This window comes from Schistocerca americana, chromosome 8 (genome assembly GCF_021461395.2).
Source record: "Schistocerca americana isolate TAMUIC-IGC-003095 chromosome 8, iqSchAmer2.1, whole genome shotgun sequence".
NCBI lineage: Eukaryota > Metazoa > Arthropoda > Insecta > Orthoptera > Acrididae > Schistocerca > Schistocerca americana.
The window spans coordinates 145589322-145613285 of record NC_060126.1 but is presented as its reverse complement, the minus strand read 5'-3'; the positions used below and the strand labels follow the sequence as shown (position 1 = coordinate 145613285).

At 38.7% G+C, this 23964-nt stretch overlaps 1 protein-coding gene across 1 annotated transcript in view; it reads right to left on the bottom strand.

Moving 5' to 3' along the window:
• Nucleotides 1-6273: 6273 nt before the first annotated feature.
• The window catches only part of LOC124545194 (aldo-keto reductase family 1 member B1-like), a 72990-nt gene continuing 55299 nt past the window's right edge, over nt 6274-23964 (bottom strand). The window contains exons 6-7 of the mRNA XM_047124059.1: nt 10827-10975; nt 6274-6416 (exon numbers count right to left, since the gene is read on the bottom strand). Coding sequence (XP_046980015.1) covers nt 6374-6416; nt 10827-10975 — 192 coding nt within the window. The 3' untranslated portion in view covers nt 6274-6373. The remainder of the gene's footprint in view (nt 6417-10826; nt 10976-23964) is intronic.

The following is a 23964-nucleotide window of genomic DNA, read 5'->3' as shown; positions in this document are numbered from 1 at the left end:
TGTCTGTGATGCAGCGTCAGGGGTAACCGCAGTCATGGTCTCCAGGCTGATAGTACATGCTGCTGCAAACGTCGTCGAACTGTTTGTGCAGATGGTTGTTGCCTTGCAAACGCCCCATCTGTTGACTCAGGGATCGAGACGTGGCTGCACGATCCGTTACAGTCATACGGATAAAATGCCTGTCATCTCGACTGCTAGTGATACGAGACCGTTGGGATCCAGCACGGCGTTCCGTATTACCCTCCTGAACCCACCAATTCCATATTCTGCTAACAGTCATTGGATCTCGACCATTGCAAGCAGCAATGTCGTGATACGATAAACCGCAATTGCGATAGGCAACAATCCGACTTTTATCAAAGTCTGAAACGTGATGGTACGCATTTCTCCTCCTTACACGAGGCATCACAACAACGTTTCACCAGGCAAATTGCTCAAGAGATTGTCTGCAATAATCTCGTGCAGCTTATACTCAAATATCATTCAAGTGAGTGAGATTCATGTTCTCCAGAAACAAGAATGTCAGGCACACAGGGTGCCCAAGAAGGCCTGGTCAATATTCAGGAATTAGACAGGAATGATCATTTGAAGCAAAATAGTCTAGTAAACATGAACTCTAAAATGCGTACCTTAAGAGCTATGAACACTTGTTCAGTATAAGAGCTGTGTTTCACAGTAGCAAAGATGGGCAAATCCTCAAAGCTCTTGAGGCATGCATTTTAGAGCCCATTTTTACTACACTTTTTTTTCTTGTTTTGGTCCAGACTACCACCTTTTAAATTTTGTCGGTGGACACTAGTATGAAATTTGTAATGAAAAATCCTGCACCAGTAATCAGATTCCAGGAGAAGGCGAGTGCCCCCTCTTGCCCTCACACCCACCATCCCATGCAGACACCTAAGTTTATGGCTCTTAAGCTATGCATTCTAGAGCCCATGTTTACTGCACTATTTTGCTTTGAATGGTTTTTCCTGTCATATCCCTGAATATCGACCATTCCTCCTGGGAAACCTTTTATTCAATGAAGAGCATTGAGAATAGCCATATGGCCTTTTGCATTGTGGGATAATCTGACAGATATTCTGATCAACTTCAACTCCCTCAAAAAATCAAATATTTCATAAATAGTGACTAAGAAATTTCCAGCACTAGTTTAGAGAATAAAATATATAAATACAGGGTGTACATAAAATCTGGAAACACTTTCAATTATTTATTGCACAACAACCAAACATTGTACAGATATACATATGTCATTTTAAAGAGAAACCCTGAAAGTTTTTTTCTTCATGTATGCTGCCACAGCATAGTTTGGTAATTTGCTGATAGTCAGTGCTAGTCACAAACATGGCGAGTTCAGGTGCAGATCGAGCTTTCTGTGTGTTGGAGTTCATGAAATGACCTCCTCGATCACCAGATCTCACTCCATGTGACTTTTTTCTGTGGGGACACATTAAATATCTGCCTCTACCACGTGATGTAGCAGAGCTCCAGGAGAGAATATGGGAAGCAACTGCCAGAGTCGACAATGGCACGCTGGGATGGGTATGGCAAAAATTCGATTACCGTATTGACATCTTCCAGGTCAGTCATGGTTCACCTATTCAATGTTTGTAGAAAAAACTTTAAGAGTTTCTCTTCAAACTACAATATGTATGACATCTGCACAATGTTTAGTTCTTGTACAATAAATAATTGAAAATGTTTCTGGACTTTATCTACACCCTGTATCATTGTAACTACTTCATATCACTCCCACAGTTAATAAAACACAGAGGCATGTCAGCTCTTTATTCTTGCCGTGTTCCTTCTGTCAATGGAATTTGGTGAATTACTAATATTCAGGAGAAGATAAAGTACACTGACTCAAGTATTTAATATGATTTTTATAATGCAGATGTAGCTTGTGACATTCGCCTGCTATGAGGGCTATCCACAAAGTACATTACGTTTTCATTTGTGTCCATTAGGGGCGGGGCTAGTGCGGCCATCTTGGTATCATGGCATTCCGCCACTCAGTTGGCATCCTGCCGTGCTAGTGAGAGGTTCGTGCTGTATTCCGTTGAGTTACTGTGACAGTTTGAAATGTCAGCGTTAATTGAAAATTCCGCAAAGTGTGAAGTGCGTGCTGTAATAAGGTTTCTGACTGCAAAAAACTGTACACCGATAGAAATCTATCGGCAGCTTTGTGAAGTGTATGGGGACAACATAATCACTGAAGGTGGAGTGCGTCAATGGGTCATAAAATTTAAAAATGGCCAAACTAATGTTCACGACGAAGAGTGAAGTGGAAGACCCAGCATAGTGACTGCCGAACTTGTCGAAAAAGTCGATGCCGCGGTCCGTGAAAACCGTAATTTCACAATAACGGAACTCTCTATGAGTTTTCCACAAATTTCACGAAGTTTGTTGCACGAAATCACTACTGAAAAGCTTGGTTACCACAAGTTTTGTGCAAGATGGATGCCAAAAATCTTTACAGAGATTCACAAAAATCAGCGAATGGCTGCAGCGTTAACGTTTTTGGACACTTACGAGAAAGATGGCGACTCATTACTCGATCGCATCGTTACTGGTGATGAAACATGGGTTAAGCATGTGAACTGAGAGACAAAATTGCAGTCAATGCAGTGGGGGCACACAAATTCCCCCCAAAAACCCAAGAAATGCATGCAGACAATGTCGGCAAGGAAGGTGATGGCGACTGTCTTTTGGGACAGAAAAGGTGTGATTTTTGTGTATTTCCTGGAAAGAGGCACTACAATAAACTCTCAAAGGTATTGCCAAACTCTGCACAACCTCAGAAGAGCAATACAAAACAAGCGCAGGGGAAAGTTGGGCTCAAAGATCTTGCTGATTCACGACAACGCCCGGGCCCACACGGCAAACGCCACTCGTGAAGTTCTCGAATCTTTTAAGTGGCAGTTGTTTCCTCATCCGCCATACAGTCCCGACCTGGCACCGAGTGGTTGCTATGCAGCATTTTGATGACGACGCACAGCTTCAAGAAGAGGTAATCACGTGGTTGAAGGCGAAGAGGCCGAATTTTGCGACGAAGGAATTTCCAAGCTCGTCCATCGCTATGATAAGTGCCTTAATTTAAATGGCAACTATGTAGAAAAGTAGTATTTAAGTGTGGCTTTCATCTGTATATAATAAAAAAAATTCCAATACTTTATTTATTTTTAATTCCAAAACGTAATGTATTTTGTGGATAGCCCTCGTATATTTCTTCATTGATGGTCCTCAGTGTTGACATACTGGCTCTAAAAAGGGGGGTGGAATTTCAACATTGACTACTGCAAATAATGTAGCAGGTGCACTGTTGTGTTCACAGTTCTTTACTTTCACTGTTTACAACCCCCCAATAAAACACAGTTATACGGCCAGTGCACTACTGTTTAACTTTCTGTAAGCCCCATTAATAGTTTTCAGGTGTACATCAGCATACTCTACAATAATTTACTGTTGAATATCTATGAGCAGTAAAAACCTAACCACACAGCTCACAAGTCTTGCAGAATATTATGCTATGTATTGAACAGGCCCTGTTATTATTTTAACATATGGCCTAATTATGTTACACTTAGTTCATGGTTAAGATGGTGTATTGTTGTTGCTCTAACCAACACAGGTTTCTTGTCTGAAACTTGGCCATGGACTGACTGTCTCAGGATCAAAAATCGAGTCTTTATATATCATCACAATAATAGGTACTGAAACTATACATTGTTTGATGTTTAATTTACAGAAATTACAACTAAAACATCACTCATTAAATTAACTGAATATATGAAAAATTATTTCTTTTTAACAGTTTCTTCTACTACAAGGGTTAAGCAGAATTATATGTTTAAATGATGAAATATAATTACACAAACAGTGCTTTTGATGAAACTGGTAATTACTTTGGAATAAATAAGAGCTGAATTTGCTAACATATTTTCAAATAGAGCCAAATAATACTATTAGTTGTTCCTCCAAATGTTTATAATTATTATAGTATTTATATTTGTTTATAAGTCAACAGCCGGCTGGAGTGGCCGAGCGGTTCTAGGCACTACAGTCTGGAACCGAGCAACCGCTATAGTCATGGGTTCGAGTCCTGCCTCGGGCATGGATGTGTATGATGTCCTTAGGTTAGTTAGGTTTCAGTAGTTCTAAGTTCTATGGGACTGATGACCTCAGAAGTTAAGTCCCATAGTGCTTAGAGCCATTTGAACCATTTTTTTATAGGTCAACAAGAGAATCTAAGTTATGAAACAATTATTGCTTTCACCCTATAACAGAAGTATTAACTAGGAATAGTCAGAATAAATCAGGAAATTAATTACATACAGAAGACTAAGCACAAAATTAGATCTGATGTTGTATTCTTTAATGAAAATGCAGATTATACTCACGTATGTTAATGGTAATTAGTCAGACATGAAAAAATGAATTTTAAGGAAGCAGATAGCAAAACAAGAGGGGAAGTAAAAATTTCCCAGCTTGCTTCATCACAAGCTGTAGAAATGGACTATGAAGGCAAAAATGAAGCTGATGATTTTTTTGAGGAAATCATTCCACACAGCAATTTTCCATTTCAGGTTGAAGAAGGGAATTAGTGACCCATAGGCCTGACCACATGTTGCAGGCATATCTGAAGTGATGAGAACTCCCTCACCCAGGCTGCTGAAGGCCTCCAAAGGCCTTTGCAGACAGGCAATACCCCCCAGACCTAATACACAAACAGATCTTCCGTGCCATATCACCACACACACCTCATCCTCACATCCATCCCAAGAACCAATCACAAAGAAGCACCCCCTTGTCAACCAATTACACCCAGGACTGGAACAACTGAACCACATCCTTCATCAGGGCTTTGGTTATTTACCACCGTGCCCTGAAATGAGGGACATCCCACTCTAGATACTTCCATCCCCTCCCAAAGTGGTGTTCAACCATCCACCAAACCTCCACAACATCCTAGTTCATCCTTATGCCACTCCAACCTACAGCCCCCTGCCGCAGGGATCATACCCTTGTGGAAGACCCAGATGCAAGACCTGCCCCATCCACTCTCCCAGCACCTGCTACTCCAGTCGTGTCACAGGCTTAACCTACCCCATCAAAGGCTGGGCCACCTGTGAAAGCAGCCATGTTATATACCAGCTCTGCTGCAACTACTGCACAGCATTTTGTATTGGAATGCCAACCAACCAGCTGTCAACCAGAATGAATGGCCACTGTCAAATTGTTGCCAAAAGCAAAGTGGACCACCAAGCGGCACGACATTCAGCAGAGTACAACATGTGAGATTTCAGTGGCTGCTTCATGACCCATGCCATATGGATCCTCCCTGCCAACACCATCTTTTCCATGCTGTGCAGATGGGATCAATCCCTACAGCACATCCTCCGCCCCTGTAGACCTTCCTGGCCTAAACATCAGGTAATTCGCTGTCCCCCCAGCACCCCATCCAGTATGTACACACCATCCCTTTCCCATTACCACCCACAATATGTGTCAGCTAGTTATGTGCTGCCATCTCATGCCCTAATCTGTGAAACTGCATGCTCAGCTGTCTGCCACCAGCCCCCTCTACCTACACACCTAGCTAGACTATAGGTGGCTCTCCACTCTCCCATGAGCCACTAGACATTTGTCCCCAGCCCCCTCCCTCCCTCCTGCCTCACTCCACCCCTCACCCTCCCCCACTCTGCACCCCACCTCACTCATCATGGGCCAGGAAAGAGCTGGCAGTCTAATGAGCACAGTATAGGGGGACAAGCATGTGCATGTGCATGTGTGTGTGTGTGTGTGTGTGTGTGTGTGTGTGTTTGTTTGTGTGTAAGTGTTTGTGTGCATGTTTCTCCTACAGCCTGAGAAAGGAATTTCATTCTGAAAGTTAGTAAAGCAAAGCTCTGTACCTTTTGTTCATGTATCTATCGACAGCCCAGCACTTCCGCCTTTTGGTGAGTTGTCTCTTTATTCCTAAATAATACATTATTCTCAACCAGAACTTTCCATATATTATTATAGTAATTTTAGTCAGTGTCACTCACTCCTTCTAGATATTTTTTTGTTCATGAGTCTATCCATACCTTGTCTGTGAAATGTTAGTGGTTGTCATCGCTCATTCCATTCAACTTAAAATTTTCTGTAATATCACTAATGAATGAAATATACTACATAATCATTTTATAAAAAAGTAACACATCATTAGCTTTGATTGAAACTGTATATTTACAGAAATATCATAATTGTGTGGTACATAGTGCCTACTACAGGATGGTTAAATATAAAATAGCACAAAAATAAATCTGTAGTGCTCTTATGGTCTCTTCTGACATTTTTTTCAACATTCATGTACATCTTGTGTGGTGCCTCAAAATTCATCATGAAATGGATAATATTTAGAAGCTTTTGCCCTGTAAGAGAAAGAAATTGCCACCAGTTAACATCTATTTGCTGTATGCTACATATGATCACCAGCCTATTGCACTAGTCTTGGCTCTTCAATGCAGAAGTGTGCCTCTAAATTTTTTGTGGAAACATTTCCATGATATTTTGAAAATATGAGATATTTTTTACATATGAATGATGAGCAGATATGATGACAGCTAATAGACAAAGAAATAAAACTGACAGTCTTAAAATGTATTCCATATTTAACAAAGAGTTCTAGCATTGGTCATTATTCAGGTAGACTGAACAAAGAGGGCTGAGTCTAGAGAAAATATATTATACTGCTGACACAGAGCAAGTATGAGCAGATAAACATGGCAGACATCATCATGAAGCAGGTGGTAAAATTGTGTTTAGATATCAATGAAATCAAGACCAAATTCTTGTTAATATCAAGGTCAAAGCAAAACCATCTCTCACTACCTGCAGGTGGCCTGACATTTAAATAAATGAACAGATTTAAGTACTTAGGACAATGGTTTACTGTACAAAATGCTGTGGAATTGATGTAAAAGAGAAAATAGAACAACACAAGTGATACTTTGGCCTGTGAAGTCTGCTAGGGTTTAGTTCCTTCTCACATTGGACTATGAGCAATACACATAACCCCATCTTTCAGTCAGTTGTGCAGAAATGTTTACAAGCTGGGTGGCCGACATAGGGCAGCAAAATATTTTCAAAAGGATGATGAGTCAAATCCTAGCCTGAGTAAAATATGGTAAAGAATGGGGACAACAGACAAATGAAGAGGGATGTGGTGTGATGGGAGGTAAGCAGATTAAAAATACATTGAGGAACAAACATATATTACAAGAATAATCAAGAGCACTACTATCTGGGCTCTAATGGAAAATTTTCTACAAAATCATTCCAACTTGGTAGAACAAAATATGTTGGTGGGCCAAACACAAAAGATCTTCAAAAGTTGGGTATTTCAGGAGACTGGAAAAAAGTAGCTCTAAATTGGTGGAGATGGCAGTAACTCATTAAAGTAGGAGATTGTCTTTGGGGTCAGAGACAACAGACCAATTTTCTTTTTACATATGCCAGTAGCATTCTAATTAAATACAATTAAATATACAAAGCATTACATAACATAGTTCATGTGCATAGATTACAAAAAGTAAATTAACAAGAAAAATGGATTGATCCGATCTATATTCAGACAACATTTCTCCAAAACTGAGCCATACCAGGGGTGTTGCCATTGGAAAGCAATAAATTTTGTTCTGAGTATGAAAATTGACAGAAAGAGCACATATGGGTGACTTTTGGTTCTTGACCACACATTCACTTGCTGTCCTCTGGTGTAAAGTATCATGGTTTAAGTTATTACATCCTTGACAACATCAGTTCTTATTCAGTTAAGTGACCTCCAAACATTCGAGTCCTCACTGTAACCAGCTGGAAGATAATCATGCAGCTCCATCCACTCTTGGTGCTTAGATTTAAACAGTGAAAGCCATGCATTATTTGGAAGTACTTCCAAAGGCCTTGATGTCTGAAGGAAATTTTCCTTGATTTCAGCCTAGGTTGAGCAAGACAGTTTATCATTTCAGCAAGGGTGGGTTTTAGGCATCCAGTGATTGTCTTGATACACAACAATAAAAAGATTTTACAACCTACAGAAATAGCAAACATATTCAACAAATACTTCACTGGAATAGCTGAAAATTTAATAAAAACTAATTTTAGTTCAACTCAGCATCAAGTGGTAAACAAGTGCAACAGTAATAAATTTTCAATGTTTGTTGACCAAGTAAGCAGGGAGGAGACATTGAAGGCTGTCAGAGAACTAAAGACAACATACTCAGCAGGAATTGATGGTATACCAAACAGAATCCTAAAACTCTGCATCCAAAATATAATTGACCCCCTTACTCACTTATGCAACTGTTCCCTAGAGTCAGGCATCTTTCCAGATCAACTAAAAACATCAAAAGTCATCACTATTTTTAAAGCTGGTGACAAAGACGAAGTAATAAACTATCGTCCCATTACATTAACATCCTGTTTCTCAAAAGTAATAGAAAAAATTATGTGTAGTAAGTTGTTAAAGTTTATAAACAAAAATAGTGTGCTATCTAATACTCAACATGGCTTTAGAAGCAAGAAATCAACGGAGACAGCAATCTATGAATGCATATCTTCTGTATTAAAAACAATAGATGAAAAACAACAAACAACAGGTATATTTTTGGACCTAACCAAAGCCTTTGATAAGATTAAACTACAAAACCCTATTGAAGAAGTTAGAGCACTATGGAATTAGGGGGTTGGCAAATGATTGGATTCATTCATTTCTCAGCAACCGTAAACAAAAAGTATCCATCAGACATATAGATGATAATGCACAAATAATCACAGAATATGTATCATCAGAAAGCCCAATTACTTACGGGGTACCGCAAGGCTCGGTAATGGGACCCCTACTTTTCTTGTTATATATCAATGATTTGGATATACATATTGATTCCCACAAAGTAATACTGTTTGCTGACGACACAACAATACTGGTAAAAGCAGCAAAAAATGAAGATACACAAGAAGAAGGAAACACAGTTACAAAACATCTAAGTAATTGGACAGCAGAAAATCAGTTGATAATAAACTACAACAGTAGCCTTAAATTTCCATAACCACCAAAACACCACATTGATATATCCAGAAATAAAAATCAATCAACACCCTATTGCAAATAATGAGGCTACAAAATTTCTCGGCATCTGGATACAAAGAGACTTAAAATAGGACAAACACATAGAACAAATTAATGCCAAGCTGAGCATGGGCTGTTATCTTCTTAGGGTTCTCAAACGATCATAAATGAACAGGCACTATTGTGTGCCTATTATGTGTACTTCAATGCCCATCTGACAGAGAATATCTACAGTACCACTGTTTCTACTCAGTAAAGGAATACTTGGACCAGAATAACTGTTAAGAACTAAAGCTATTGTAATTTGTTACATTGTATCATTGTAAGAACTACAACTATTTAAATTGGTAGCATGTTGAAAAATGATTATTTAAATATGTATCATTTTGAACTTAGTAATAAGTCCAACATCATCCTGTACACTGTACTACATATGATCAAAGGATGCAATAAATAAATAAATAAACTTGCAAGCTTTGTTCAAAGCAAGGTCCACAGTCTTGGCATGGGTTGACCTACAACACACTGGGGATAAATATTCTGGACCAGAGTAGCACAGAGCTAATGCTGTCGTTCTAAGAACTTCTGGATTTGCATTCCAATTTGTGCCTCTTAAGTTTCTCAGAATGTCATTTCTGGCACTGACTTTATGCTTGGTTTTAGAGCAATGTGTTCTGAAAGTGAGTGAGTAATCCAGCATTACCCAATGGTACGTGGATGAAAGAATGCCCCAAAAAGGTTTCATTCCAGCAATGATGGATAAAGAAAGGAATTTGGGAGACATATCTTCAGTAAGGAAGAGTGAAAATAAGGATGGGCCAGTGCTTGGTTTATGATGGTACACCATGCTGGTATCTCTGACGGAAAAAAGCGTTAAAATAACGTTTTAAGACGTCTAAATTGCAAAAAAAGCAACACCAAGAAGGTTACAGTACCAGAATCTCTCTCTCTCTCTCTCTCTCTCTCTCTCTCTCTCTCTCTCTCTCTCTCTCTCTCTCTCTTTTTTTTTTTTTTTTTTTTTTTTTTTTTACAAATCAAGCACTGAATGTGCAGTGAAGGTTTACCACAATCAAAATATTATCAATAATTTTTTGGACAACACTGACATTTCACAAAGAATTTTTTGTCATTAATTTCTCACATAAAACATAAAGATTTCATTCTTTTAAAATGCCAAGGAAATAAGTCATTTCATATACCTCCAATCACCAGTCAACCCATACTATATTCTGCACTTTCTGTTCCCTATTGTGGGATATCCTACAGAATATGATAAAGAGAAGCACAGACATATTTGAATTCAAAATGAACTCTTGCAAATGATGAAGCAGGGTCCTTATAAACCTCCAAAAACTTTCAATGAATTTCCACTGCTGATAAGACAGTGAATTTTATGAGAGCACAGCATTCCCATTAATGTAACAGAAATAAAAACATGCAACAGGACTGTTTTTAAAGAAACATGTAAGTAAAACTGTGCTGCAAATTAAACGACCACTTCCCACATTATTATCCCCCATGCTATAAGGTGCCGTAACTAAAAAAATTTCATTTGTATGAATGCCATCTCTGTATCAAGTCTATCTCACTTCACCTCTCCATCATTCTGTTTCTGTGTATCATACTAAATATCTTGTTTCTATAAACACAAGTGTCAGTAATAAGAGGCAAGTATTTTGTGTTTAATTAATCTATATTTGTCTTATATACTTACTCAGTAAATGGAAAGACCCTGTAGTTTTTGTTAAATGTATTTATGTAGGCCATATCATCATTACTGAGCTCAAAATCAAATATCTGTATGTTTTCCTCAATCCTCTTCTTGTTAAAGGACTTTGGGATTGGAACTGTGCCTAGCTGGTACTGCAACAAAATTGAGAAGTAAATATTGACTACACTAGAATGAGGGTAATGTGAACTCATATAAAATAATGAATACATCGTTGCTTCTACATTAGAAATATACGAACATACATGGCAACTCAGTATGTTTTTGTGAACATGGGTTACAAAATGAGTATTTTCAACACTTAAAGATATTGCATTTTAACCTTGCAAAATGCTACATTTTATATACCAGTATGTAATAGAAAATGTAGAGTATAGTCTGCGCATGCAAACTAGGCTGTGAAATAGACTTTGAAATCTCAGCTGTTGAGTTAATGTCTGAAAAAAATATTATTTTGTGTGTGTGTACAGATCTCCTGTTAGTGCGTGAAAGTGTTGTTTTTTTTTGTTTTTTTTTTTTTGTTTTTTTTTTTTTTTTGTTTTTTTTTTTTTTTTTTTTCAAACAACTGGACCTCTTTTTAGGCAAACTCAAGACAACTGGGGAAACAGTTGTACTGTGTGAGATTTTAATATTGACCTTCTGAGCCATAGCCCTCACAGGGAAAAGTTCTTAAATATTGTACAAGCCTACAATCTGTGTCTGACTGTTAGCTCTCCAGGACATGTAACAAAAAAAAGTGTTACTTTCCTTGATCAGGTATGTGTAAACATGGACAAGTGTACAACAGAAAACTTCGATACCGGCTGTAGCGACCATCTTTTGCAATTACTAATCATACCTGTAAATCACATTTCGACCAGTGTACAAAATATTATCCATAAAAGTAGTTATAGCCAGAAAAATATTGAACGCTTCCATTATCTAATCAGCAAACAATCTTGGAGAGAAGTATACCAATGAAAAGATGGAAAATTTTTTGAATATTTGCAAGTATAACTTTGACGTAGCTTTTCCACAATGAAAAATGATTTCCAGAAACACGAACAGATTCAAAAACTGGATTACATCAGACATTAAAGCATCTTGTAAAAGGAAGTGGGAACTTTTACTGCACTCAAAAACTGGCATTTCAAAAAATACAAGTTAGTTTTGAAATGTGTCATAATAGAGGCAAAAATCAGGGAAAATGACAAATATATTATGAAGTCATCAAAATAAAACTAAGTCCATGTGGAAAGTTGTGCAGGATCGTACAGGGAAGAAGACCAGAAATATTGTGATATCGCATGATGGCAACAATATCAATGGCAGTTGCAAATGTCTTCAATTCTTATTATGCAACTGTTGCTGGAAAATTAGTGAAGAAAAAATTTGTTAATACACCAAACACAACATTGAAAGAGCTTTCATCTATTGAAATAAATAATATATCTATGTTCCTCAGTCCAATACGCCCAACAGAACTCCTAAATACAAATAATTCAGTGGAGAGTAATTATTCAACAGGTATTGATTATATTCTAGATTATATTATTATTAGACACATGCAATTCATCCTTGTCATGTGGTGTCTTCCCACAGCAACTGAAAATGGCAAACGTAATACCACTATATAAAAAAGGTGATCAGCAATGTATAGACCTGTGTCACTACTGTCAGGGTTTTCAAAAATTATTGAAAAAGTGTTCCTTTCATAACTAACTACATTTTTCACAAGAATAATACTATTTCTGGATGTCAACATGACTTCAGACTACAGCGATCAACTGAAACAGCCAGTTTTATCCTAATAAACCATGTCTTAAATGCAATGGGCAACCATAGAAAAACTCAGGTTTATTCTTGGACCTAATAAAAACTTTTGATGTGATTGATCATTCTGTACTCCTGAGAAAGCTTGAATGGTATTGTGTAAGAAGTGTGCCAAATCAGTGCATTAAATCATATTTGGAATATTGCTCTCAGGTAACAGAAACTAAGTACATGGAAGGAAATGAACTCCAGGTATATCTTTCAGAGCCATGTGGACTAAATCATGGTGTTCTACAGGGCTCTATTTTAAGTCCCTTTCTTTTTTTGGTATACATTAATGATTTCCCATTACACATTAGGGATTCTGAACTAATACTTTTGCAGATGACACCAGTGTATTGATTAAAGGAAATAAAGATGAAAATCTTACTGCATCTGCAAAAGATATTATGAAAGAAGTGTCTCATCTTACGGCATCTGCAAAAGGTATTATGAAAGAAGTGTCTCAATGGTTTACCAGAAACAGACTAACAGTTAATCCCCAAAAAACAGTACTCATGAATTTCCACGCAGATGAAAATAAAAATGCAGCACAACCAGTAATATGTATAGATAAACAAAACATTTGTGCTATCAGCAAAACTAAATTTCTTGGGATTCACATATAGGAAAATCTTAACTGCAGCTCTCATATCTCAGCCCTAAATTCAAAACTAGCAAAAATGAGCTATTCAGTAAAAATTCTTTGCAACAATACGAGTGCAGAAAACAGTTATAGTTGTACAGTTTGCTCGTGTACATTCCATACTGAAGTACAGTATCATTTTCTGGGGAAACATACACCAGGCCAAAACAATTTTCAGGAAGCAAAAGGGAATTATACAAAAATGATACAAGTGAGCTGTAGAAAACCATGCAGACGTCTCTTTAAAGATCTAAAGATATTACCTGTTCCCTGCATTTATATACTGTAAGTAGTGGGGCATGTCAAAGAAAGTATACTGAGAAAAGAAAACCTTTTTCCTCAAAACATTGTGCCCATGATTACAGTGCCAGGTCAGACAACGATGTACATGTTAGTCATTGTAACACCACATTATGATAAAAAGGTGTATATCTTGCAGAAACAAAACTGTACAACAGCCTACCTTCTGAAAAACTGCTACTATTCAATCTGACAGTATCTTATGCACAAAAAAATGTAATTTGTATTTTTAATTGTTGAAATAAGTTATGAGCATACAGTGTTCAATAAAATTTCTAATTACTAACTGTATTTGTTATAAAAATTTAAATGATGTATGTCTGATGTTTGTAAAACCAATAGCTAAAAAGGTTTTCTGTCCAATATCCTGTGTATGATATATGTACTGATAAAGAGATTTACGTGGACACACAAAATAAAATATAAAATAAAGCAAAACCATTGGTAAATGTACGCACAATAAATACCAATAAAAATTACTGTTCATCTGTTGGAAATTACTGTATTTTATCTCTAATACCTATTATTTATCAAATTAGTAACTAATTTGCTTCTTATTCTGTTCTGATAAAGACCAAATTGAACCTGTGTACAAGTGCTGAAGTTAGTTTTACAGTGCCTTCTCCAGTACTTCTCAAGCTCTTTATCTGTTTCTTTCCTCTATACTAACTTATCTGCACAGATCTCTTGCATAATTCAGACTTCATTGTCATACATATTTACATGCTTATCATATAGAATAGATATAACTGTTAAAAGATACTGCAATAGAATTCATGTTTGACATTGTGAAAATGGACAGTTTAACATGATGTGTGCATTTACTTCCATATACAATATAGCTAAGACATTTTCTAAAGTGGATAACCTTACATCTTGCACATGCATTTTTTTAAGTACTTGAAATTCTTGCAATCACTTCACATTGTGTTTAATCCTTTATGGTTTTTGTTACTGGTAATAAGAACCAGTTCCAATTAAACTGCAAGAGACACATTCACAACACAAGACACAAAAATAGTTCATATGCACATTTTGCCTCCTTGTCCAAGATTCAGAATGGAGTTATGCACTTTGGTGATAAGATCTTCAACAAACTTCCATCCAGCACAAATTAAGAAATTGGAAATCCCTGTTGACTCAAAATGAAATTAAAAGTATACTTCATTAGCCACTCCTTCTACAAATTATCTGAGTGTTTGGATTCAGGGCTCAAGAGTTCTGTTAACTACATGTCAGTGTTTTGTTTGGAAGCTGTACGACAAGTAATAATGTACTGGAAATAAGACTCAGGAATTACAGATATTGTCTTTGAAAAAATTGTAATCATGTAAGCATTAAGCTATTAGTTATACAACTGAGGAGGCAACAGCTTTTTTAAATAGCAATTTAGATGCCATAAGTGTGAGTAATGTTACACAGTGCAGTGATCATTCATAGTTATGGTAGTTTGTATGATGTCTTACATTAATGAATACCTTGACTCATTCCACACCTGAATGAAAGAATCACACTTAAGAAGTGTAGGTATTCATATTTTCTCCCTATATGGAATATAAACATTATTATAGGCATATTGCTAGTATACTCAACAGCAATTTTATAGATGCTGTACCACCCCACTCAATGTTCCTGAAAACAAAAAGAACTCGTAAAAATAATTCAGAAATTAAAATCCAATAAGTCTCCAGGAGATGATAAAGCATCAGATTATCTAATCAATCATATGAATGAAGAAATAACTGTGCCTCATTTAGATATAGAAAACTGCTCATTCAGAGAAGTATTTCCAGAGAAATTAAAAATAAGCGAAGTACTACCAACATGTCAGAAAGGTGGCAATGGTGGTGGTGGTTAGTGTTTAACGTCCTGTCGACAACGAGGTCATTAGAGACGGAGCGCAAGCTCGGGTTAGGGAAGGATTGGGAAGGAAATCGGCCGTGCCCTTTCAAAGGAACCATCCCGGCATTTGCCTGAAACGATTTAGGGAAATCACGGAAAACCTAAATCAGGATGGCCGGAGACGGGATTGAACCATCGTCCTCCCGAATGCGAGTCCAGTGTGCTAACCACTGCGCCACCTCGCTCGGTAGAAAGGTGGCAATGATGTCACAAATAACTACAGACTAGAATCTTTAACCCCTGGTTTGTCAATTATACTATAGATACTCTGGCACAGTAGGATGACTACATTCCTATGGAAGTATAGTATTCTGATTCTAGGACAACATGGTTTCCAAGAAGGGAAAGCTACAGAAAGTGCCATCTCAAGCCTAAGAGAATCTGTTACAAATACATTAGACAATAGAAGGTCTGTATCTGCTATGTTTCTGAATCCATCTAAAGCTTTTCAAACACTCACCCGTAAAGCATTAACTGAAAAACTTGAAAGCTATGGCACACGTGGACATGCAGTGGAATAAACAAAATCGTATCTCAGTAACAAAAAGTAGTCTGTACCAAAAGAATGTGGATGCATATCTGAAATAAGGGATATTAAGTATGGAGTACCTCAAGGATCTGTACTTGATCCAGTTCTGTTCAACCTATTTACAAACAGTATCGAAGTCAGTAAGAGGGATGAAAAAATACTGTATGTTGATGACATGATATTACTGAATGTGGAAGAAAATTTGGAAACAATCTGCAAAGAATTGCATTCATGTCAACAAATAACATGGTAATGTAACCACCTTTATCCACACATAGACCATCAGTCACATTACTTACATTCTAGCTCCAAGGGTATTATTCAGGATGAGTAAAAATGGAAGTGGGGTAACATATAGTGTTAAAGAAATGGGAGTAAGGTCCATGTTCAGAAGGTACACAATGCAAGCTTGATAAGACTACATTTAAAATGCAGAAATTTCCTGAGCAGACAGGGAACTGTCACAGCAAGCCAACAGAGCAGGCAGTTATGAAGTTTCAAGAATTGATTTACTGGTTGCTTTTGCCTCGCAGTAACAGATGGCAGTTAGTGCAAGCTTCTGGCTGTTTCATGGTTGCAAGCTAGAAGTCAATAGTCATGTGTTAAAAACATGACCTCAGTAACCACAATTCTACATAACTGAAAAGATGCATTTCTGGTACTATAGTTTGTCCATGAGAGCCAGAATAATATAACATAAATCCTTAAATATGTCATTGAAACAAAATAGAAATAACACAAGTATAAGAGAACTAGTATGATCTACCATGTCTCTGTCCTCAACCCACGGCATCATTAAATTGTAAGGTATTGTAGCTAAGTTAAGGTAAATGCACATTTTATTATATAAGCACATAATTAGTCAATATCTCAAAATACAATCAAATTAACAATATGAGCATATAGATTGTGTAAAGATGATGCCAGAACATACCATACTCACATCAATAGTATAACTTAAAGACAACAATACGTGAGAAGGAAAGCTGCTACTCACCATATAGCAGAGGTGCTGAGTCGTGATAGGCACAATAAAAAGATTCACACAATCATAGCTGCCAGCCACACTGTAGTTTCAGCTCTCTGAGACTACAGACGTGTGTGCAAGTTGCGCTTGTGTGAGTGAGTGTGTGCATGTGTGTCTACTGCTGACAAAGGCCATATTGGCCGAAAGCTATGATTGTATGAATCTTTTTATTGCGCCTATCGTGACTCAGCATCTTTTCTATATGGTGAGTAGCAACTTTCCTTCTATTGTATTGAAACATTCCATCCTGGATTTTCTATTGTTTGATAACTTAAACACAGGTTTTTATTGTGAAATCGAGAATAGTGTTACTAAAACTGATGTTCATTTGTGTGTTATTCAGATATATTACTATTATTGTCTTCACACACACACACACACACACACACACACACACACACACACACACACACATATTTTTCCCAAGTGGAATGTTTCCCTCCCTCTATATATATATATATATATATATATATATATATATATATATATATATATATATATATATATATATATATATATATATATATAAAAAAACAAAGATGAGGTGACTTACCGAACAAAAGCGCTGGCAGGTCGATAGACCTATCGACCTGCCAGCGCTTTTGTTCGGTAAGTCACCTCATCTTTGTTTTTATATATAATTTTTCACACGTGGAATGTTTCCTTCCATTATATATATATATATATATATATATATATATATATATAAACACAAACATACACACAAAATTCAAGCTTTCGCAACAAACTGTTGCCTCATCTGGAAAGAGGGAAGGAGAGGGAAAGACAAAAGGATGTGGGTTTTAAGGGAGAGGGTAAGGAGTCATTCCAATCCTGGGAGCGGAAAGGCTTACCTTAGGGGGAAAAAGGACGGGTATACACTCGCACGCACACACATATCCATCCACACATATACGTGGATGGATACGTGTGTGCGTGCGAGTGTATACCCGTCCTTTTTCCCCCTAAGGTAAGCCTTTCCGCTCCCGGGATTGGAATGACTCCTTACCCTCTCCCTTAAAACCCCTCTCCTTCCCTCTTTCCTGATGAGGCAACCGTTGGTTGCGAAAGCTAGAATTTTGCGTGTATGTTTGTGTTTGTTTGTGTGTCTATCGACCTGCCAGCGCTTTCGTTCGGTAAGTCACCTCATCTTTGTTTTATATATATATATATATATCCTGGAAATGGAAAAAAGAACATATTGACACCGGTGTGTCAGACCCACCATACTTGCTCCGGACACTGCAAGAGGGCTGTACAAGCAATGATCACACGCACGGCACAGCGGACACACCAGGAACCCCGGTGTTGGCCGCCGAATGGCGCTAGCTGCGCAGCATTTGTGCACCGCCGCCGTCAGTGTCAGCCAGTTTGCCGTGGCATACGGAGCTCCATCGCAGTCCTTAATACTGGTAGCATGCCGCGACAGCGTGGACGTGAACCGAATGTGCAGTTGACGGACTTTGAGCGAGGGCGTATAGTGGACATACCGCCGAATTGCTCAACACGTGGGGCGTGAGGTCTCCACAGTACATCGATGTTGTCGCCAGTGGTCGGCGGAAGGTCCACGTGCCCGTCGACCTGGGACCGGACCGCCGCAACGCATGGATGCACGCCAAGACCGTAGGATCCTACGCAGTGCCGTAGGGGACCGCACCGCCACTTCCCAGCAAATTAGGGACACTGTTGCTCCTGGGGTATCGGCGAGGACCATTCGCAACCGTCTCCATGAAGCTGGGCTACGGTTCCGCACACCGTTAGGCCGTCTTCCGCTCACGCCCCAACATCGTGCAGCCCGCCTCCAGTGGTGTCGTGACAGGCGTGAATGGAGGGACGAATGGAGACGTGTCGTCTTCAGCGATGAGAGTCGCTTCTGCCTTGGTGCCAATGATGGTCGTACGCGTGTTTGGCGCCGTGCAGGTGAGCGCCACAATCAGGACTGCATACGACCGAGGCACACAGGGCCAACACCAGGCATCATGGTGTGGGGAGCGATCTCCTACACTGGCCGTACACCACTGGTGATCGTCGAGGGGACACTGAATAGTGCACGGTACATCCAAACCGTCATCGAACCCATCGTTCTACCATTCCTAGACCGGCAAGGGAGCTTGCTGTTCCAACAGGACAACGCACGTCCGCATGTATCCCGTGCCACCCAACGTGCTCTAGAGGGTGTAAGTCAACTACCCTGGCCAGCAAGATCTCCGGATGTGTCCCCCATTGAGCATGTTTGGCACTGGATGAAGCGTCGTCTCACGCGGTCTGCACGTCCAGCACGAACGCTGGTCCAACTGAGGCGCCAGGTGGAAATGGCATGGCAAGCCGTTCCACAGGACTACATCCAGCATCTCTATGATCATCTCCATGGGAGAATAGCAGCCTGCATTGCTGCGAAAGGTGGATATACACTGTACTAGTGCCGACATTGTGCATGCTCTGTTGCCTGTGTCTATGTGCCTGTGGTTCTGTCAGTGTGATCATGTGATGTATCTGACCCCAGGAATGTGTCAATAAAGTTTCCCCTTCCTGGGACAATGAATTCACGGTGTTCTTATTTCAATTTCCAGGAGTGTATATATAAAACACAGATTATGTGACTTACCGAACGAAAGTGCTGGCAGGGCGATAGACAAACAAACACAAACATACACACAAAATTCAAGCTTTCGCAACAAACTGTTGCCTCATCAGGAAAGAAGAGGGAAGGAGAGGGAAAGACGAAAGGATATGGGTTTTAAGGGAGAGGGTAAGGAGTCATTCCAATCCTGGGAGCGGAAAGACTTACTTTAGGGGGAAAAAAGGGACAGGTATACACTCCCACACACACACACACATATCCATCCGCACATACACAGACACATGCAGACATTTGTCTATTGACCTGCCAGCACTTTCGTTCGGTAAGTCACATCATCTGTGTTTTTAGATATATTTTTTCCCACGTGGAATGTTTCCCTCTATTATATATAGATGATGAGACTTACCAAACAAAAGTGCTGGCAGGTCGATAGACACACAAACAAACACAAACATACACACAAAATTCAAGCTTTTGCAACAAATGGTTGCTTCATCAGGAAAGAGGGAAGGAGAGGGAAAGACGAAAGGATTTGGGTTTTGAGGGAGAGGGTAAGGAGTCATTCCAATCCCGGGAGCGGAAAGACTTACCTTAGGGAGAAAAAAGGACAGGTATACACTCGCACACACACACATATCCATCCGCACATATACAGACACAAGCAGACATTTTGTGTGTGTGTTTGTTTGTGAGTCTATCAACATACCAACACTTTCCTTTATATATATTCTATCACTGCAAGCATGGTATGTTCTAGCATCATCTTTAAACAAGCTATCTGCTGTGACAGTTCATTTGATTGTGTCATGTGTAATTTTGTATTGTCTTAGGTGAACTATATGCACATAAGAACAGCTAAAAATGCACCTGTGAGAGCACAAAAAAAGACAAATAAGCTCCTCTTTAAAAGACTCTGACAGAAAAATGAGGAATCAGGTGCCTCAATCTACATTTCTCCTTCCTCACCAAATATTTTAGGCTTGCAAACATACTCCCTCTCTTTTAACACAGAACATTGTAATTCCTTTAACTTCATCTCCCTCTGTAATGAAGCCTTCATACTCAGCATCTCCTTTTCTCTCCTTCTCAGTGTCACTGTCTATATTTATCTACCTCCCACTGTCTCCTTTTTCTCCCATTGGCACTTTCTTCTGTCTGTCACTCCACTGTCACTGTCTTCATCCCTTTCTCTTGCTCTTCCTTAACACAGTCTCCTTCTCTGCCATTTTCACTTTCTCTCATTGCCATGGTCTCTGTCACAGTCTTTCTCCCCATTGCCAAGGTATGTTTTTTACTCGCTTACAGTCTGCTGTCTTTCTCTTCAACCACCATTGTCTCCTCTCCACACATGGTCTTGGAAATTGTTTGCTCATGGTTTTAAGCCCTAGATGGAGAAACTTTAACATGTGGGTATAGTGTACGGGGAAACTGGGCAATTTTTTTCATGTTAAAGTTCATTGGTCTGGGCAGAGGAGGAGTACAGATCCCTCAAGCCTACATATGGTCCCCACTCATCCCTCTTTTTCATTTCTACTGTCTCCTATCTCTTTTGTTCTCATTGCTACTATCTCCACTCACCTTTCTTTCTCTGTTACTGCCATCGCTATCTCTCTCTCCTTGGCTCCCATTGCTATTGTCTTCATCCACCTGTCTTTCTCTTTCACTTGCATCCCCCCCCCCCCCCCCCCCACACACACACACACACGCACATCACTGTCTCTCTCCCTTTTAGTTTTACTCCCACCGGCAATGTCTCCTCTCTCTTTCACTTCCATTGCCTCTCTGCTGCTAGCTTTCAGTACAAAAAGGTGTGAATATGTTCACATGCCAAAATTTTTGTTGAGAAAGGAAGAATGAGGATTGATACAGCCAGTTCCCCATGTTTGTGGTTCCCTTCTTTCCCCTGTTACAGCAGGGTGTGCTGCTTATATGAAATGAATTCTGCAGCTCAGCAAAGTTTTGACAGTGTATTTATATATTTGGATACATTTACATACTTTGTCACATATAAATAACAAACAACTATGCATAATATAACGTTAACATAAAATCATCCAACACAAAATTCTTTACACTACTTCAACTACAAATGCTCAACATTTTTAGGCTAAACATACAGTTATATGAGTGTGTAGTGTTTGTCTGGAAGAATCAACACCATACAGGATCTGCAGCTGAGAAACATGATATGTACATTAATGGGGGATCACTGCTGTCAGCTGCAATGGGACATTAAGTGGAATCAGTGGCAATAACAAAAATGTGCACAAGACTGGGATTCGAACCCGGGATCTCCTGATTACTAGTCAGCTTTGGTAACCACTGGGACAAGTGTTATCGCAACTGCATGGACTATCTCAGCACACCTCATTGCCAATTCACACTCCCACCGAGCACCACCCGTCTGCAGCCCCCCTTCACTATATTCCTGTTCACAGGTGTGGATGGGCCATGGTGCATGCTAAGATAGTCCATGCAGTTGCAATAATGCTGTGTCCTGAATGGTGCAATGGTTACTGCATCTGCCTAGTAAGCAAGAGATGCTGGGTTCAAATCCTGGCCTGGTATACATTTTCATTGTCACTGCTGATTCTGCTTGATGTTCTGTTGCAGCTGACAGCAGTCATCCTCCATTAATTTTCATATATTACTTTGTAGCTGCAGAGTCTGCATGATGTCTGCTCTTTCGGACAAACATTACACATTTATATAATTGATAAGCCTAGCTGAGCAATGGATCCCCTTCCTTCAGGCACAAATACACAAATACGTCCAACCTTCTGTGGGAATCTCTGATTAGCAAACAGGAGTATAGTAAACAGGGACTGTGGATAAGTGGCGCTCAGTGGGAGTGTTGATTGGCCGTGAGGCATGCTGAAATAGTCTGTGCAGTTGCAATAATGCTGTGTTCCAGATGGTTCAGTGGTTTACCGCACCTGCCTAATAAGCAGGAGATCCCAGGTTTGAATCCTGGTCCAGTACACATTTTCGTCATCGCCACTGATTCCGCTTAATGTCCTGTTGCAGCTGACAGCAGTGATCCCCCATTAATTTACATACACCTACAGTATATCACAAAAATGTGGTGTTTGATTTGCAACTACGAAGAATTGGGAATGACAAAACAATTTTCTGTAATGAGCTTATGTGTTCAGGTGACACCATCAAATAATTTCCAGGTCAAGAAAGCCTGTATAGGTGTGAAGTGTGCATTATGCAAAGAGAGCACTTCATAATGTTTTATTGGTGAAAAAATAGCACCTAAAAATGTTTGGTGACCTCAGAACCCTTGCAATGCATGAGTATGATAACTTTGAATCTCTAGACCTCAGTAACAATAAATAATGACACCAAAAAAAGTTTCAAGGTTCATTGAGAATATCAATTTAAGAACATTATTATGGTAAAAATTCTGGCAATTTACCATGAAGAGAAATTATTGATGTGGCCACCCCATGGTTTTTTTGGTTGCCTCTTGATAAAGGATAAAGATTGCTGAAAATAGGAAAATGGTATTTCTAGATAAATGTCTAAAGAGTGTATAGTTAGATTTTGAGCCATTTTCTATTGTTAGTTATTTAGATAATTCTGGCTCACAGAACAAATTTTTAACAAATGTTAAGATAATGTTCTCAGAGAACTTTAGAAGTTTTTTTGATATCATTAGTTCTTACCAAGATCCAGAGATTCAAACTTACCATAGCTATGGAGCAAACTGCAGAAGCCACTTTTTGGCCAAAAAACCATTTTGGAACATTCTACAATGTTGTTCAATGCTCTCAAAGACTCTCAAATGGTCTGGAATGTTCTTGAATACTGTTCAATGTTCGGGAATGTTCTAGAAATTTATGGAGGGAAAAACTTCCCAGCCCTTATATTTTCAAAAGCATGCCCTTCAGGTAAAAATGGGAACCTTCTTCATGGATGTGGAACAGAGGGCTACCATACCATCTGACTCCTTTTATCATATCAGGACCCATTTCCGAGCTTTAACAGCATGTACATTGTACCCTTACTCTTATACTATACATAGGCAAAAATTGTGTTTACCAATTTCAGTGAAACAGTTCAGATTTTATGTAATATATTGCATTAATATCACACAAAAAACATACATTCAAATAGATTTTAAAATTTAATTTTGTAAAACAAGCATTTAAACAGAAAACTACATGATAATGCTAATGCTATGAAAACTCAAATATCCTGCACTCTAAATTTTACTTTTTGCTATATTTTTATTGTTTATTACACATTTAATAATAAAACACAAACTCCCACAAAATATCCAAAAATATGAAAATTAAACTGGTACTTTTTAGGTGTTTAGTTTCCTTCTCAGAGGTT